Source organism: Eleutherodactylus coqui, chromosome 2 (assembly GCF_035609145.1).
Source record: "Eleutherodactylus coqui strain aEleCoq1 chromosome 2, aEleCoq1.hap1, whole genome shotgun sequence".
Lineage (NCBI taxonomy): Eukaryota > Metazoa > Chordata > Amphibia > Anura > Eleutherodactylidae > Eleutherodactylus > Eleutherodactylus coqui.
The window spans coordinates 205,214,363-205,233,731 of NC_089838.1; the positions used below are offsets into that span (position 1 = coordinate 205,214,363).

The window sequence follows — 19,369 nt, forward strand, 5'->3', positions numbered from 1 at the left end:
CTAAAATAAGGGCAGCTTTGCATGAGCGTAATTCGCTGCCTACCGCTCATTGCATAGACTGCGCACTTTCTGCGTGCTGCCATGCACTATCTTGGTGTGTATGCGCGTGTAATATGTGTGAGCAACATGGGAGCCCACGGCAGATTGGTAATGCATATTATGTGCTCAAAACCTGGGCACCTAATACGCTGTGACTATACGATCGTGTGAAAGAGCCCTAGTCCTTGAGGTATGCAAATATATTCTTATTATTATATCCTAATGATATACATTATAAGGGTTATCATCAATACATCTCTAGCTTAATGACAACTTCAACCAAAATGTTTACATTACAAATGCTGCAAAAATTAATCTAAACAAAGCAGCAAAAAAAGAAGAAAAATTCTCATTGTAGTATATGTAAAAAAAAATCCCATTTCAAGTGTTTCCCCTTTTAATAAGGACCACAATTAATGCTTTAGACCAATTGGCTGCTGTTCAGGGAAGGGCATTGGGGAAAGATTGTAAGCCTCAATGTCTCACAAAGATCTGCTTGTTCAGCGCTCTAAATCTCATCCTAATTCCACTGTGCCTCTTTTATCCTTCCACACAATGACTTATAGAGAGGCACTGATTTCCACAACTTGGAAAATATCACTGATTGGCCAATGTGCAGAGAAAGGTCGGATTTGCACGTAAAAGAGTTTAATTCTCATTGAAATTCCTCACATGTCCTAAACAGGGAGAAAGCAAGAACTTTGAAGGAATCAAAACATATGCTAAACAAGTTCAACCAAATTCCCATGGGAGAAACGCACTTGGTGTCTAGTCTAGTGCTTTGTATCTTAGAGAAAAAATATAAGTATCAGCTGAAGATTCATCTAGGAAGTTTCAAAGTTCCTTGGCTGCCAGGTAAATATTGCATTTTATGTTACAACAACCTTTGCTACATGAGATACATGTTATGTATAGAACTTGACGCGGAAACATTAGTTCTCAAGAATGCCAAGCATCTATAGTCATCTTGTGAAAATTTCTTCTAACACTGCATTTAAAAAAATAACTTTATTAAGTCGTTCTATGTCCTTGGACTTAAAAAAGTCACATTGACAGGGAATCTGCATTGGAATCTGAAGAAATTAAAATAGGGACTTTTTGCTTTTATGTTCATATGTATCTGAACTGTTTAGATATATCACTGTATCTGACAGGTGGATATAGTGTATTATGGTATGGTTTATAATAGTCTATGTATTAATATGCATATAGAAATGATTCATTTATTTAGTTCTATTTTGTGGGTATAACTGGAACTCTTCATATCTAAATCTTATTGCTCATCTATGGTGAAGTGCTGTGGTATACAGTACATTGGCATTCTACTAGGACTAATTCCCAATTACTTTTCTCCTTTCTCCGGGCCTCTCCGTCATCAGCATAGAACTGCAGTGCAGTGATTTTTAATTGCCAAAACACACAATTATATGGCAAGTGACCTGAATATTTCATAAGTCTCCAAAATCGTATGATCCTTAGTAAATGATTTCTAAGAGTGAACAGCGGCTGTAGAAGAAAACTTGCATCATTTGGAAGAATTTGCCGCAGGAATATAATGTAAGTGATTATTTTGAGGATTTTAATAAGAGATGAAAAAAAAAATGTCTGGCACGGAGACCAAGTGACATGGGGAAAGTTGAATGCACTGTATTGAAGGCAGAAGTTAGTTTTCTTAATTTTTTTGAAATATATGAGTAGAATTAAACAAAAGTATAGGAAGCGGGTCATCTGGATTCTGTCACTTGGAAGAGGTTGACCTGTAAACACCAGTTTTCCCAAGTGCAGTATATCATGTAATGGAATAGTAATGCAGCACCTGTCATAGAGTATGTGTGTGGTGTAATGGGCAAGAACATACACACCATTGGGGCAGACCATGCAACTGCCCTTGGAGTCCATTTAAATTTTTCTTATGGAGCTCCATCTCTTCTATGTACCCAATGGTAATGGGATAGTAATATTGCACCTGTCATATACTATATTCAGAATGTAATGGAATAGTAATGTATGGCCTAGTACATAGTATGTGTATAGTATATTTTTAAGGTAGTGGGATAGTTATAAAGCATGAGTATAGTATAATGCAATAGCCATATACCACCTGTCATATAGTATATGTATAATGTAATGGGAAAGAGATATAGCACCTGCCATAGACTGCGTACATAATGTACAGTAAGATAATAATGTAGCACTTGCCATATTGTATCACCTGACCTAATTTTTGTGCTTCATGTAATGAAATAATTTATATAATATAGAAAGGAATAGTAATGTATTGTATCACCTGTTATGTAATATGTGTTATAATGTAATTGGATAGCAATGTATCACCTGCCTTACAGTATGTGCATGATGCAATAGGGTAGCAATGTAACATCTGCAATGTAGTATGTGTAATGGAAATGTTATATAGCAGCTGCACAAGGGCCCAAAAGTTAGGGGGGGGGGGGGCTCAATGCCATCACTGCTTTCTACTGTCTTGTTAGATAGCTCAGTCCCTTACATATTAATTAATTACATAGCTCACAACTACTATATAATGTTAAGGGATAGTTGTAACATATATACTAGAAGTTCACCATATAGGGACATAATGTTATATTTCTGTATCAGACCAGGATTTTTTTGCAAATTTCTATTTGTCATTTACTGCTCCTAAGAGAGGACATACTATACAGAACTCAGCAATGACAGCTGTCTTACAGAATGAGATAGGAAAGTGGGATATTAGAGGACTCATTGTGATTAGTCTGTATATTGCCAGGCACTCGTGGAAAGTATGCAAGAAAAAAATAATGAATGATGAGCTGTAGAGCTTTTTCTTCTGTAAGATAATTGTAACTGTGCCATTTTTCATCATTGAATAGGGCATTTAGGCCGGCTGCACACGGGCGTGACGGAGAAGCCCGTCACGGCGCCCCCCAGAGACCCCATACTTACCAGCGGATCCGGTGTTCTGGGTCCCGCATGACGCTTCGGCGTGACGCGCCGCAGCGTCATGTGACTTGCCGGCCACGTCACAAGACACGCCCCAAGCGTCACATTACGCGGCCGTGGGCGGAGAGGCGATTTACATGTAAGGCCCTGTTCACATCACGTCTTCAACATACACTTGACGCATATATTAAATGTACATGCAACATGTTGACCAAAGTATGGCTATTTTTGTATAGACATACGTTAATATCTGTTTGGTATATGATTAGAGTAAAAACTTTTTTCTTATCTTCTAGCAAAAAAAAAGGTAAAAAGTAAAAACGTATACTTTTATTGTATGCTATACTGTAAAAAAATGAAGTTATGTTGCATAAGTTTTCTTTGGAGGCCAGATTATGGTGGTAGACTGCGCTTTTCTTTCCTCCAGGAAAGTGTCTGCAGATGTAAATGAGGTCAAAAGTTTCATTATTATTAATAATAAAAGTATAATCTATTAGACTACATTCGGCCCATTAAAGTCAGCAGATGAGTACAAGGAATGTACACCTGAAAACCTTTTTGGATATTTGCTCAGCAGAGAGCATCAGCTTGTACTGTACTGTATGCTTTTGAGCCCTGTGTAATGCTTTATCTCAGGTGATCTCGTGTTGCATTTCTCTAATGACTGTAATGGCAAAAATCTGAAACACAAATCACAACCACCAAACAGTATGTTTCTTGCATGTGGGGTCACTTTTTTTCTATTGCTCGAATTTAAGTTAAAAAGCAAGCACTTGTAAACCAATAGTCACATATAGTCAGCAATGGGGCATATTACTGAGCTAGAATATCATTTTAGGACTGGTGTGGGTTCAACCTTTTGGACCTTGATGATACCCAGAAGACGGGACCAAACTTGGTAGTTTCAGTGCATTGTACATATGCCATCCACCCATTCTGTTGGGATACCCAACCAAGCTCGAGCCAAGGGAATGTGGCTGTTGTGCAGTTCCCTGCACATGAGGGGAATAGGAATGACAATGTGCAGGGAAACACTGTAATGGAGCACTTAACTAGCACTGTGATCCTTTCATTGTGATGATAATGGGGGGCTCATTATTCATCTGCTTGGCTTTTCCCTTCTAGTAATTTTAAAACATATTCTTCTAAAAATCTGTGTCTGATTGTAGACAGTGGAGATGTAATTCCATATTAGAGTGGATAGAAATCTATGGTGCTATGTTAAAGGGGTTTTCCAGATACAAGTACTATTGATGATCTATCTTCAGGAGAGATCATCTATAGTTGATCAACCAGGGCTCTGCCGTTAGGGAACTTAGCCGATTAGCTGAGCAGGCACATACTGTCAGTGTCACTATACACAGGGGTCACAGCAGACGCCACTGCTTTGACCTCTGTGTAGTGGCCAGTGCTTGTAATTGCAGACTGAGGTCTTATTGAACCATGCAGGGATTGAACCCACAACCTTCAGGTCATGAGTGAGAATTCATGACTGCATTTCTGCTGCCACATGGATGCAGAGCACGCTGGAGATCTCCTCTGGCCGCCTGCCTTCATTCACCGCATCCATTCATGGGGATCTTCCTGCAGCAAAGTCAATGCTTCATTTGAGTTGGGTCATGGGTGAAGACCAGAAGATCCCTTAGGTGTTTTCCTCCAATCGAGCACCAATTGTATTGTGGCTTTGAGAATCTACATTTTTGTACATGGTCATAAGAGCGCTAAGATCTACAAATTGTCCTTGTTACGGTATACTACCCTTGGTACGCCAGCCCGGGTGCCCTAGATCTCACCCATAACTCCTGTCCCTGCCTGCTTGCCTCCACTCCTGGCTAACCCCAGGCGGGCAACTGGGCAGCGGTCCCTACTCTCACTAGGGACCGAAAAAGGGATGGTGGCGTACCAGGATGGAAAGGGTGGAACACCCACAGAAAAGGCAGATGTAAATAACCAACACCAACAATACTAAGCTGAACTGAGGCAGATGGTAAAACCTGGCGGATAATAGCAAGTATAGAAGACAAGATGACAATAACAATATGACAATAACTGGCAGTGATTGCAAGTCTCTGCCTGACCTTAAATAAAAGCTTCCGCCCAGGGGTAGAAAGAGGGAGGCAGCCAACTCTCAACAGAGCACAACAAAAGGGAGCTCATGCACGGCAGCTGCACTCACAGGTGCATTCACGGCGCTGCCCACACCGACAACAAGCTGGGGGGACGCGCCCCGACCACGAGACCCCGCACACCGCCGCCCCGGGAGGACCAGCAACTGCCGCATGGTAACAGTCCTTGTGTACAATTACTGATGCACATTTATAAAGACTAAAGAGTCAGCCTGAAGAATTAGTTCACCATACAATGTATTCACCAACACTCAGAAGTACAGTGAACACTTCTGAGTAATGCCAGATTTATCAGTTCTACAGAGAAATGTATCATTAAATGTGGTGGTAGGATTACTAGATCCTCATGAATAAACTGGCCTCCTGTCTTGCTGCGAGCCACAGAATCATACAGAAACAACAATCAATAAGTTCTTAAACCACAGCACAAAGCCCTGTAAGTGACAGACCGTAGAAATCAGCATGACACTAGTTTATACTGCCCCCAGTGGGGACCGCACAAAGAACATGACAGGTTCCCCTTAACCTCATTTGCTTACAGATGTGGCAAGTAGGTGACTGGGTATTACAGAACTAAACCTATCTATTCATGTTTCACTTTTTTTACACAGTTTCAACCATTCTTTAGTTTATGCATATAAAATGTATTACATAGACTATGTGCAGAAGAAAGATATAAATCTAGAAAGTAAATTCAGTATAGCTTGTATCAAATGTAAAGGACAGTGCTCAACATTTTCCAGTCAAGGACAGAGAAAGGCAACTTTTATTTCCATGTTGAGTTTGGGCGATGAGTTAATGTCAAGGCCTTCGGTAAGGCAAAAACAATTTGCCAGCTGATATTTAGTCTTGTAGTGGTGGGAACAGAGTGATAAGGTGATTGGGCTTAGAAGAAGGCTGGAGGGGTGATCATAAGCAGGCAATCAGTGAAGGAAACTAATGGATAAGTGGGCCTTGAAATTTATTACAGCTTTGAAACCTTGAAAAGATGGCCAATGTTTTGCTTATGCTGCACGTCTTGTATGGTTTTGGAACACATTTTCTAGACTAATATTTACATGAATCTCATTAACTTGTCCACATGCCATTCGTTTACTATATAAGATTATGCAACCACAATACAATTAGTTTATTTCAATGAAGTCTCTCATTTGGCTCTATTAAACAGAATAATGTATAGTGTAGGGGATATACAGTATAAAGGGTATAAAAATACTATTCTGGTCAAACTAGTGGAACAGTGACTTTTGTGCCACGGGCTCTCTTTGCAGCTACTTCGCCAGATATTCAGTTGTATTTGCAGGACACGGGTTATATCTGAGCGGAATTCAAACTGAGAGATGCAGACTGTATTTAGTCTTAACAAATGGAGTATTTGGTATTTTTACTTGACCTTACAATTTTTTAATCAGATGATCTTTTATTAACATTTTCCATTTTTTTTATCTTAAAGGGACTAGATCACCATTTTTTATTATTTAAAACCATATAGTGAAGCATATTACAATTTTCTAATCTGTTTTCATTTTCTGATAGTAGAATTTTTTATTCTGATGTGTGTACATGACTATGGAGGCAGCCATCTTGCTTCATTTAACAGCATTTAGAAGATATGCTTTACAGCAGCCTCATGGGCCATTCACACAATGGACAGAAGGTGACCCACTGACTTGTATGGAGACTGTTCTAGACATGCTCTGTGATCTTTGCAGAGGTCATTGTTCAGGGAGCTGAGTCGATAGTCACAGCTGATCACCTATTGTGAATAGTGGATCCTGTGTTATCTACATATTGGTGTTACCCTTCAGCATAGTTCGGTTAGTGAGATGACCGCTACAAAGCTTTCTGTACAGATCAGGAATTGCCAGACTAGTATTAGGGCCCTTTTACACGGGCCGATCGTTCAACTACTGTGATCCTGCGTGAATCTGAACGATTGTTGTTCTGTGTAAATGCATACTATGGTTGAATGACAAACGATCATTTGTTCATTCATTGGTCTTCATTCATTTTTATGCATGGATAAGCACTGAATAGCAATCGGCCGGTGTAAATAGCCAGTTCATTCACTTATGAATGACTTCCTGTTTACTGTGAATGTAGGCACATGGGTCAGAACAATCCCCTTCACTAGCAATGATTCACTAGTGCAAAAGCACAGGAACAGTCTTCGTTGGGACTATTGGTTGCTCTGTACTTGGCAGGTCATCCCATATAAAGAGGGCCTATGGCTTTCTGGTCAGTATGAAAAATGCTGGATTTTAGGATTCTTTAAACTATATACAGATTGTGAGCAAAAGTTTAAAAGAATATCACCAAAAATTCTTAAAACATATGTTTAAGGCCAGTATCACACAGGAGGATTTGGATTGCGGATTCCATGATCACCGTCCATGTGGGAGATTTACAGTAAAATGTGGGCATTGAAAGGCATGCATTTTCGCCTTTTCGCTCAGACTCGCGGATTTGAACTGCATATTCTGCGAGCGGAAGAAAAATCGCAGCATGCAATATTTTGCCGTGGAATCTGCTCAGACAGCCTCCATTTATGTCAATGGAGGCTGTCCAACCCGCAGCCCATACTAAATTAATATTGGGTATGGGCTGTGAGTACCCACGTCATCACTAAGCGACGGTACGGAAAATGTAAACAAAAGAAAACCCCTGTACTGCACATGACCACCGGCCAGCCGCTGCAATCATCAACTAGTGTCTATCTTCTGGCAGGGGAACCTCCTCTAGGATGTCCATATGCTCTAATAGCCTGTATTGGCAGGGTTCAACCCCTTTAAGTATCTGTTTCTTTGTACAATTAAATTGTATATACTGCAGATACTTACTTTTGTTGTTATGATAAAATTACATAACTAATGTACTCAAGGCATATTATTTCATCTCTTGCAGCCATGTAAATGAGTGTGTCCCCACACTGTTGGACAACTGACTATGCTAATTGTTTTCCTTGTGTAATCTGCAGATTGGATCTCAAAATCCATGGATTATCCCGTTACTGAGTCATTTATGGAGGTTCCCAGCGATTATCTTAAAGGTGAACAATGACAGTAGTAATGGGAAAAGAGAGGACTAAGATGTATTTAATTGCTGTCTGGTCTATATTTACGTATTATGGTACCTTCACAACAACTATCCTGAGCTTTCACACCGGGGAGATAGTCATTCAGTAAATGCAGGCGGAGCTGCCAGAGATCTCTTCCAGCTGCCCGTCTCCATTCACTTCAAACAGGCATTTGTTCATAGTAATGGTGGTACAGTCTTTAGGTGAGCTAAAAACAAAGCGACTCCGCCAAGTGAGCGATTTCTTACTCGGTACCTTATCGGTGGCCGCATGTACATGGGACAACTACCGCTCAAATTCACTGTTTCCAGCGATTATTCAGGCGAAAATTGCCCAGTGTAGAAATAAATCTTAATCACATAGGCACATTGAAGTCTAAATGGTAGAATCATAAGTTTAACCCTTTTCAATCCAATTTGTATCCTGATTTTTCTAGGGGGGGGTTACTCTTTTTCTGCCATTATACAACAGCGCTATATGCTGGCTAAAGTCAGTACTGCATGAGGTGACACGTTGGATAGGCTCCGACAGCAGGGAGGCTGGCAATATACAGTAAGAGAACCCCGATGGATGTCTTCTAACATTGGAGCTGTACAGCCTTAAATCGTAATGTCTTCAGAGGTCAGACAGTGGATTGGAAAGGGTTAAAGGGGTTGTTCAGGTCTGAAGATTAATGGCCTGTCCTTAGAATCACTCATCAATAGCTTTTTTTTTACCAGTTTAGAAATTCTTCTCTAGTGATGTTCATTTTCACTATTAACTGTATCATGTATTGGATATCAATAATGAAGCAGCATTGGGATATGACAACGTATGAGGATAAAAAAGTGTGAAATATATAAACATTATATGAATATCTTTCCTTGTGGTTCAAGTGCTGGGTGTGATGGAAGTAACTAAGGTTCAGATGTTGTTTCAGGGACTTCAACTCCTGTTTTAGTGCTTTAACCCTTTCCAATCCAATTTGTATCCTGCTTTTCCTAGGTGGCTTGCTCTTTTTCTGCTGTTATACAATGGCGCTATATGCTGGCTAAAGCCAGTACTGCATGAGGTGACATGTTGGATAGGCTCTGACAGCAGAGAGGCTGGCAATATACAGTAAGAGAACCCCGATGGATGTCTTCCAACATCGGAGCTGTACAATCATAATGTCTTAAAGGGGTTGTCCCGCGCCGAAACAGGTTTTTTTTTTTTTCAATAGCCCCCCCGTTCGGCGCGAGACAAACCCGATGCAGGGGTTAAAAAAGAAAACCGGAGAGTGCTTACCTGAATCCCCGCGCTCCGGTGACTTCTTACTTACCTGGTGAAGATGGCCGCCGGGATCTTCACCCTCGGTGGACCGCAGGGCTTCTGTGCGGGCCATTGCCGATTCCAGCCTCCTGATTGGCTGGAATCGGCACGTGACGGGGCGGAGCTACAAGGAGCCGCTCTCAGGCACGAGCGGCCCCATTCAGAAAAGAAGAAGACCGGACTGCGCAAGCGCGTCTAATCCAGCGATTAGACGCTGAAAATTAGACGGCACCATGGAGACGAGGATGCTAGCAACGGAACAGGTAAGTGAATAACTTCTGTATGGCTCATAATTAATGCACAATGTACATTACAAAGTGCATTAATATGGCCATACAGAAGTGTATACCCCAACTTGCTTTCGCGGGACAACCCCTTTAAGACGTCAGACAATGGATTGTAAAGGGTTAAAATTAGTCAAAAGTTCGTGGCCAAAGTGCAATTTTTGGGCTCACTATGCACTTTTATTTAAATGAATCACATCTGAGGCCAATAAAGACCTTCCCTGCAGGGGCGTGACTTTCTAATTCTTAGCGAGAAAGGAGTTAAGCGTCATGTCCACAGCACCCAAGGATTCGAAGTGCGGAGTCCTGCACAGAATCCATGCGTACCCGCAGCCATGGGACTTTTTCTCACATCTCCCGATCCAGCGCAGGTCTCCTCCGTCGCGGCCGGATCTTCTTTCAGCACAGTGGATGCATCCGGGGGCGCGCCTGCCGATGTGCCCGGCGCATGCGCAGTGCATTTTGAAAACAGCCTCCTGCTTTCCCGTAGGATCATGGCACATCTGTAGTGTCAGCTGCAGGCGGACCATGGATCGGACGTCTTCCATTGACTTCAATAAAAGCCGTCAGAGCGGGATCTGCAGAAAAATGGAGCATGCTCAGATTTTCTTTCGCATATGTGATCTGCACGCCGGGGAAAAAAATCACATCCGCATTCTTTTAATTCTTTTGCTGACGCTAATGCATCCCTATGGGCGGCTTGATTTGCTGATCTCCTATCTGGGTGCCCCACGTGGGTTCCGCAAATCAAATCCGCCTGTGGATATTGGGCCTAATGGTAAAATAAGTTGTCTACATATATGTTTATTATGCAAACCTTTTGTAATATCTTTTTATGCATATTCTGTGTTTATACAGGAAATAATGTATGTTGTATTTTGAAAGAGAATTTTAGCCATGGATTTTACCATTCTGTTGTCCCCATACATTTTGTCAAATGTTTTATCGCAACATGGCGCTTCATTCTACAGAAGAGAAGTTATGGACCACACTTGCTGATGGGTCAGTTCGACTGCGGGTTGACTCTTCCTGTCCTCAGTTGCCTGTAACTGTGCATGAAATGTTTTTGGAATGTGTGGATAAATATGGCTCTCTAAATGCACTTTCAAGTAAGAAGGATGCTGTATGGGAACATATTAAGTTCAAGGAGTATTATCAGTTGTGTCGTCAATCTGCCAAGGCCTTCCTAAAGGTGAGATGATTATTAGGCATATTTTCCCCAACATTTTACAGTAGATAGGAGCATAAATTGCGCATTACAGTGAAGTCAAGAGTACAATAGATAGGTATGGTAAAACAAGCCAAAAAGTGTAGCCTCAGGGAGCTTAGCCAAAAATACCAAATCAACTAACCAATAGCATGGCTGTTTATTCTCCTACTTCACACCTCAAAGCAGAAACTCTTGAAAAACTTTGTGCTTGGTCAAACGAACATTGCTAAGGAAACGCTCAAACGGATGCTTTGTAGAAGCGCAGAATCTGTGTTTCTAACAAAGTTAGGACAGCGAGTGCTGACTCACATGTCAGCTCCGTGGAGCGTGCTGTGCAGTGTGCTTTCCATAAGCTCCAATGGGAGCCGTTGAAGCAGGCTGTCCACATCACGGATGTATGAATGGGCTGCTCCGCGCAGCTAGAGACAGCCTGTTCATGCGCAGAATTCCTGCATGTCAGCAACATTGTTTACACGTTGCTTAGTAGCGTGTAAACCATACTCATCTGACCGAGCCCAAAGTCATATTGCCATGTATAGCATAGTGTCATAGAGATGGAATAGTCATAGCCTATTCTAATTTTGTGCGAGTCTCATATGAGAATAGTACATGCAAATGTGTAGTGTCCCCCACTTCGCACAACACACGGATGGGATGTCGTCCATGTTAATGCACCCTTAGAAAAATGACCTCATGATCCCAGCAATATAGTATTCCGCCTTCTTACAAACTTGTATTTTTTATTTGCAGCTTGGGTTGAAGCGGTTTTATAGTGTCGCTATTCTTGGCTTTAATTCCCCTGAGTGGTTTATTTCGGCAGTGGGAACAGTGTTTGCTGGGTAAGTACAATTCCTAACATTTATTACTAATTGGGGCAGAAGGACAGGAGGCACAGCACTGGAGGGAGGTGCGTCAGAGAAGGCACAGTATTGGTATCTCTGAGGCAACTACAAGCCGCATAATATTGGGGCAGTAGGAACAATATTGGAGTTAGTAATAGGTACAGTATCTCGGTTAGCAACAGACATGGTATTGTGGGGTATTAGGTACAGCAGCAGGTCCTATATTGGAATAACCACACCTATACTTGTAAAGTTCAACATTTGTAAAGTTCAACATCTAAACATACAGAAAGGCTGCACCAACACTACAAATAACCAATAAAGAAAAAGCCCATAATGCCAAATTATTGAAAAATAATAATTTAACTTGATTTAATACATTATATAATCATAAAAACAGAGATAAAATGCTGCAAGAAAGAACAATGAATAGCATCCCAAAATATCTTAAATGACTTAGTGGGTCATGTATTAAACAAAACCTGTCAGCAACTTTGAGTCCAATAAACTACATTATGGGTGAGGGAAGGGCAGTTTGGGGAAGTGCTTTGTATACTCACCAGGTCCTCCATTCCAGTGCTGTGCCCCAGCAAATCAGCGCACGCACACAACATGACTTTTTTCAGAACTGGGGCACTGTTCCCCAGCAGCACGATATGAAGAAGAAGACTTTCTATACTGCAGACAGCTACTACTCTTCACAGAACTCTCTCCCCACCAGTACCGATGGACTATCTGTGTCTCAGTAGATCGAGTGTGTATGTCACCATCGGATGCACTGAGACACAGACAGTGCATCAGGTCAGGTGGGGAGCTGGTGCTGTGAAGGAGAGAAGCTGTCTGCAGCATAGAACGGCTTCTTCACATTAAGCTGCTTGGGACAGAGCAGCCGAGACCGGCAGAGATCTCTGCGGAGAGGAATAAGAACTGCACAAGGACAGAGCAGGGTAGGACAAAGAGTTAAAAATTATTACAATATAAAACAAACTTGTATTAATACACTGTTACTGCATATGGAAACAGCTGTGTCTGCAGCTGCACTAAAGAGAACAGAGCAGACAGTGCTGGAGCTCCCTTTCCTGCTATGTTTCTAGGTGAACACAAATTTCCATAGCTACTTCCTGGCCATTTCTTCACCTAGCTGCATAGCAAAATATGGGTTTTGAAGGAAAAATGACAGACAGAATAAGCTAATAAAACATATTGCAAAAATGCTTAGAATTGCCTATTCTGTACATTTAAAAAGAAAAACATTTAAACTTGATACACTTTCATTGTTGTTTGTTGTGCTTTTGACTGCAACCAATCAGTACTGTATCTTGGGGTGTGCCCTGGAGCATCATGTGCGCAGTGGAGGCATTTTGGGAGAACTTCTACCTGTCCTGCTGGTTTGGCTCTCCTCTGGGGAGTGTTACTAATTCTCCTGTGCGGATTGTCTTGTTGATTTCTGGGCTACTGGTTGTGTTGGATCACGAGTCCTGCTGTATGACAGTAGAGGAGAAGCAAATGAGTGTTAATAACTGAAGTTAATTGGCTGTGAGGCCTGTCTTGTGCTTAACTGAAGCTGCGATGATGAGGAGGAGAGAAGCTGCTGGTGCACATGTGCTTCAAGATGGCTTTCAGGTGCTGGCATCTGCGAATGCTACAGTGAATACTCTGCATCGGGAGGCCGCATGTGTCACATTGGGAGTAACATCAAGTATTGAGCGGAATGCACAAAATGTTCTGATCACTCTGATCGCTTTACCAAGAAATGCCACAAAGTTGAGAACAAGTTAGCAGAGTTTACTCGCTCAACCCCTCCTGCAACCCTATTAAGAAATGCTCATGAAATAACTACAGCTGTATTTGCCTCCTCTGATGGGACTTTTAATACATTATCTCACTCTGCTGAGAAGGGTAAGCATGGACCTGTTTTATATACTTCAACCTCTTTACCTGCCTCTGCGATTACTATTATACAGACTTCAGCACAAGCTAGTGGTGTGGATATACAAAATGAGCCTACTCTACGTAATGATTTTTTTTTAGCTGTGACTAAAACAATACTGGCTTGGCCTCCCTCTCTGCTCAGGTTGGTAGCCTAAAAGAGGATCCTGGATTCATAAGACATGAATTGCAGAAAGTTACTGAAAGATTGTCTAAGCCAGAAACACGTTTTTAATGTAAATATAAGCAGTCTTTGTAATATGAAGTAAATAATCTGGAAAATAGACAGAGAAATAATTTGCAACTGGTGGAAGTTCCAAAAAAGGTGCAAGGGTTAAACCCTACAGAATTTTTGAAAGGATGGCTGAAATCAGTAATTGGGGAAGATATTTTATCATCTTTCTTTGCTGTGGAAAGGGTCTTTAGAGTTAAATTACCTCCTGCTAAATTACCTCCACCCGGTGCCACGCCGACAACTGCTTTGATAAAATTCTAGCATTATAAAGATCGAGACATTATCTTAAATATAGAAAGAGAACTATGGAAGGTTATTGTATACCTGTCTTTTCAGATTATTCTGTGGACAGACAAAAGAAAACCAGATGCAATGTCATGATGTTAAGACAAGTTTGTGGGGTTTGCAGCTGCCTTCATCATGTTATTTCATATCCAGCATGGCTGATGTTTAGGGGAAACTGTATTTCTTTGATAATTCTAGGGATGCTGCCTCCTGGATTGATAAACATGAACAATGTTTATATAATAGTAATAAATAGCGCATATTATTGGTGGGTTACTGGTGAAATATTTAAAGGGGTGGTCTCGCGAAACCAAGTGGGGTTATATACTTCCGTATGGCCATATTAATGCACTTTGTAATGTACATTGTGCATTAAATATGAGCCATACAGAAGTTATTCCACTTACCTGCTCCGTTGCTAGCGTCCTCGTCTCCATGGTTCCGTCTAAATTCGCTGGCAGCTTGCTTTTTTAGACGCGCTTGCGCAGTCCGGTCTTCTCCATTCAGCACGAGCCGCTTCAGTGTGCTCCCCGCTACAGCTCTTCTGCGCATGCGCAGACGAGCTGTCACTGCTCGGGAGCGCGCTGAAGCGGCCATTCTGCACCATCCTCTGTTAGAGGAAGGTGCAGAAACTGGAGCTGCCCAGCGGAGAAGCCCAGCCCAGCCCAGCAGCCCCGAGAAGCGTCCCAGGTAAGTGATGGGTCGGGGGGGAACTAGCGCTGCGCCGGGCTGCGCCGGGGGGGCTGTCGCTGCGCCGGGGGGGGCTGCCGCTGTGATGGGGGGGCTGTCGCTGCGCCGGGGGGGGCTGCCGCTGTGATGGGGGGGCTGTCGCTGCGCCGGGGGGGCTGTCGCTGCGCCGGGGGGGCTGTCGCTGCGCCGGGGGGCGCTGCCGCTGTGATGGGGGGGCTGTCGCTAGGCCGGGGGGGGCTGCCGCTGCGCCGGGGGGGCTGTCGCTAGGCCGGGGGGGCTGTCGCTGCGCCGGGGGGGGCTGCCGCTAGGCCGGGGGGGGGCTGTCGCTAGGCCGGGGGGGGCTGCCGCTGCGCCGGGGGGGGCTGCCGCTAGGCTGGGCTCCGGAACCTAGCGCTGGGCTCCGGGGCCTTCACCTGGGCTGAGGGTCTAGCGCTGGGGAGCCGGGGGCTAGCGCCGGTTACCTGCTGTCTGGTCGGCGGCTGCGGGGCGTCTGGTCGGCGGCTGCGATGCGTCCGGTTGCCATGGAGACACAGCTGGCGGCGTCTCGGGAGCGCGCACGTCGGGCTGCAGCGAGCGACGGGGAAAGAGCCGGCGGCCATCTTGAGGAAACTTTTATAAGTTGCTGAAACGCTGGAACGGTAAGTACAAACCAGCTAGAAATGTCATTTACAGGGGGGCTTTGTAATGTATGTTTAATGGGGGGGACTGGGCAAAAAAAAAAATTAACTGCTTCCTCGAGACATCTCCTTTAATCGCTTGAGATAAAATCATTTGCTGTATAGGTGGGAAGTTCCTTGGTTTTACTGTGATTTGGGGTTTTCTTTTTGACCATTATCACCACGCCTTGGTGATTAGAGCCCTGGGGAATATGGGGTACATATGTATAGCATTTACCATGAATCAAAAGGTTAATATAATTGTGTGGGGATGGGGGATAAAACTAAAAGATGTGCAGTATTTCAGTCATTTCAACCAGCTATAGTCTGTTTATTAAAAACCCATTTAACATAAGACATTGTTCACTTGCTTCACCATTCTTACTGGGCACATTCTTTTCATTCTGTGTACTCGTGCTACTCGCGTGGAGTAAGTGTACTGATTCATAAAACATCCCTTTCAGATGTGAGTCATCCATTACAGATTCAAAGGTGAGATTTATTTGCCTTAGATGTACTATTGTGCAGAAGAATTTGTTTTCTAGTGCGCATCCCTTTTGTTCTTTATCCTACTTCAGAATTTTATCAGTACTTAAAATTTGGCTAGCAGGAGCATGTTAAGACTTGTAGTTTTAAAATTAATAATCATTAAACATGAGACTCTAGCATGCCCTGTTATTTACTGTACATTTAGTAATGCAAGTAGTGGAACATACTGAGACTTGTAGTTCCAGACCTTCTTAGCTTGTGGTACGCCTACCTTGCATTTTCTTGATGTGCTGCTTCCTGCTGAGGTGTCTGCCTCTGTGACGTCATTAGCTCTCCACCTGTCATCGGCCCTCCACCTGCCATGGCCTGTGATCACAATTGTAAGTGATGATGCATTGCAGTATAGAAGTACTACAATGCATTATCATAGTGATCATGGCTTTTCTAGCTCAAGTAGCGGAAAACCCCTTCTTTGCCCACTTTTCTCTCTTTGTATATATATATTAAAAAAAAATCACTTATTTGGTATCATCGTATTCATAACGACCTGTACAAGAAATTGGACACACTATTTATCCTGCACAGCAAAAACTGTAAGAAAAATAAAAACTAAAGAACAGCCAAAATGCTTGTTTTTTTCATTTGGCCTTCCAAAAAATGCTATAAAAGTGATCAAAAAAGTCATATGTACCCCAAAATAGTACCAATAAAGATTACAGCTCATCATGCAAAAAACATTAATGGAAAAATTAAAGAGTTATGGGACTTTGAATGCAGCAATGCAAAAAAATAATTTCCAAAAAAACCTAGAGCAAAAAAAAACAATTGTACCAACCCACAGAAACAATTTATTATGTCACTTTATGCTGCAGCCACATTTGTTGACTCTCATGGCAGGACTTTCAGCAAGATAATGCTTGGCCACATACAGCAAGGGTTTCCCAGGAATGCCTCTACCAGGTTGTCACACCTACTTGACCTGCGCGGTCGGCAAATTTATTATCGATCAAACATTCATGAGACCCTGCTGATATGCCAGCCATGGCAGCCTACAAGTGTGCAGGGTCTAGAGGCCCAGTTTAAACATCTGTGAGCAAATGGATAACATACGGAGCCTGTATGCCTTTATGTCCGACTTTTGCATAAATTTCCTAGAGGAGCATTACCTTATAAGTCTCCTTACTTAGCTTTTAGGTGTCCCCACACCCCTTCTGGGTGCTCTCCTTGGGGAGAGACTATACCATCCCTGTATTCAGGGAGTAGAAGAGACACTAACAGACTGACTGGGATTGCTGGGAAGGGTTTGGTTTAAGGCCCTGGAGTTCCAGATCCACATAGTTTTTTTAAAGGAATTTTATTTAGCCAGAAATTAACAAGCATGTAAACACGTAAACACGGATAACTGTCACCGCAGGTGTCAGATTCAGGAGATAGTACATTGCATGAGAAACAGGGTAGAGATAGCCTTTGCCTGCGTACATATACATATTTCTTCTTGGCATGCTATACCTGGCTAGTACTTTTATTTTTCGCCCCTCCCCCCCCCCCCCCCCCTTTAAACTCTTAACTTTATCAGTTATTGCTAAACAGTAGTTTAACCTTGAATAGATCAGCTGTGGTCAATCAGGGAAAAAAAAAAAAAAAAACTTAAACTTAGCCCCCCCCCCCCCTCCAACCCCTTGGCGCGACTCTCTTAAGAACAACTGTGGGAATAGCGGAGAAAAAATTAGTTTTCTGAGCATAGGGTTTTATCGTAGAAAGCAGATTTAGCAGGGGTCTCTCTTTTTTTATCCTTCTCTCTCCCTCACTCCCCCCCTACCGCCTGGCTTGGCTCTCCCGACGCGGTCGCGGGGCAACTCACCCAGCCATCCCAAATCTTGTCGAATTTTTCAGGGCACCCCCTGGCCATGTATGTCAATTTGTACATTGGGATTTCAGCATTAACGACCCGGATCCATGCGCTCCTAGTCGGCCTCCCAGGGTGTTTCCAATTAAGTAGGATCACTTTTTTTGCATAGAAGAGTAGCAACTTGTATAATGTACGTGTTGCTGCCGCCACCGACAGGTCTCCCACAAGCCCAAAGAGGCACGTTCCAGGATGCATGATCCTCGGTGCCCCTAGATGTGTTTCCATGAAGACAAGCACGTCTCTCCAGTATTCCTGTAGGACCGCGCACTCCCAGAACACATGCATGACCGTCCCATCTGCCACCAAACATCGTGGGCACGTTGCAGTAGGGAGCAGACCCATGGTGCACAACCTGGAGGGGGTATAATATATGCGGTGCAGAAATTTAACTTGGATGAGCTTGTCTCTAGCGCTAACCAGGGGGGGACCAGAGCCACCCAGTATATCCTCATCCTCCCCTGAGGTCAGGTCAGGGATATCTCCCTCCCATCTCTGTATGGCCCTTTCGCCTAGCGGGGCCAAGCACTGCACCGCAAGGGCATAAAAACTCGACAGCGGTTTGACAAGATTGCACATCTGCGACAGGCTCTCCAGCCGTGTCATGGATAGTGGGATAGACAGACCTCCAAACTGAGCCCTGGCTGCATCTCGCAATTGATAGTACCTAAAGTAGGAGTTTTCGGGCAGGCCGTGGGCAACCTGTAGCTGCATAAAGGTGCAAAACTTGCCCTCGCTGACTATGTCAGAGAGGACATTGACGCCCCGGCGTCTCCAGAAGGCGGACTCCGGGAAGCACTGGAAGTGTGGCAGTTTGGGGTTATTCCAGAGGGGAGTGTGTGGGGATCGCGCAGTCTCCTCTGTAGTGGACAGTCTCGTGACCCGTTGCCAGGTCTCCAGTGTCACCAGCATGGGAGTAGGCAGAGGGGCGACCGAGGATGAGGGGTCGCTCAGTAGCAGTCCCCGTAGGTTCTGAGCAGGGTCCACCATTCTACGTTCCAGGCCCACTGCCGGGTTGTAATTTGAGGAGCATATCCACCATCCCGCGTATACCAGTTGGCTGGCCAGGTAGTAGTAATAGAAGTGCGGTAGGGCCAGACCCCCTCCGTTCGATGGGAGGCACAGAGTCTCCAGTTTAATCCTGGGTGTAGTGCCCCTCCACAGTATGCGCAGTACGATCCCACGGAGCTTAGTGAAGAATTTTTTAGGGACTAACATAGGAGAATTATGCAGTATATACAGGAATTTTGGTAGCAGTTTCATTTTTAGCAGGTTTATTCTGCCCACCAGCGTGAGTGGGAGAGAGGCCCAGCGTGTCGCTGCCTCCCCGGCCCATGCCAGGAGGGGGACCAAGTTGGAGTTGTAAAAGACG

General features: G+C 43.6%; 1 protein-coding gene across 1 annotated transcript in view; it reads left to right on the plus strand.

Annotated features, from left to right (window-relative positions):
• The first annotated feature begins 712 nt into the window (after positions 1-712).
• Positions 713-19,369, plus strand: part of ACSBG1 (acyl-CoA synthetase bubblegum family member 1) — a 37,874-nt gene continuing 19,217 nt past the window's right edge. The window contains exons 1-5 of the mRNA XM_066592282.1: positions 713-894; positions 1,419-1,596; positions 8,083-8,154; positions 10,727-10,947; positions 11,716-11,804. Coding sequence (XP_066448379.1) covers positions 8,100-8,154; positions 10,727-10,947; positions 11,716-11,804 — 365 coding nt within the window. The 5' untranslated portion in view covers positions 713-894; positions 1,419-1,596; positions 8,083-8,099. The remainder of the gene's footprint in view (positions 895-1,418; positions 1,597-8,082; positions 8,155-10,726; positions 10,948-11,715; positions 11,805-19,369) is intronic.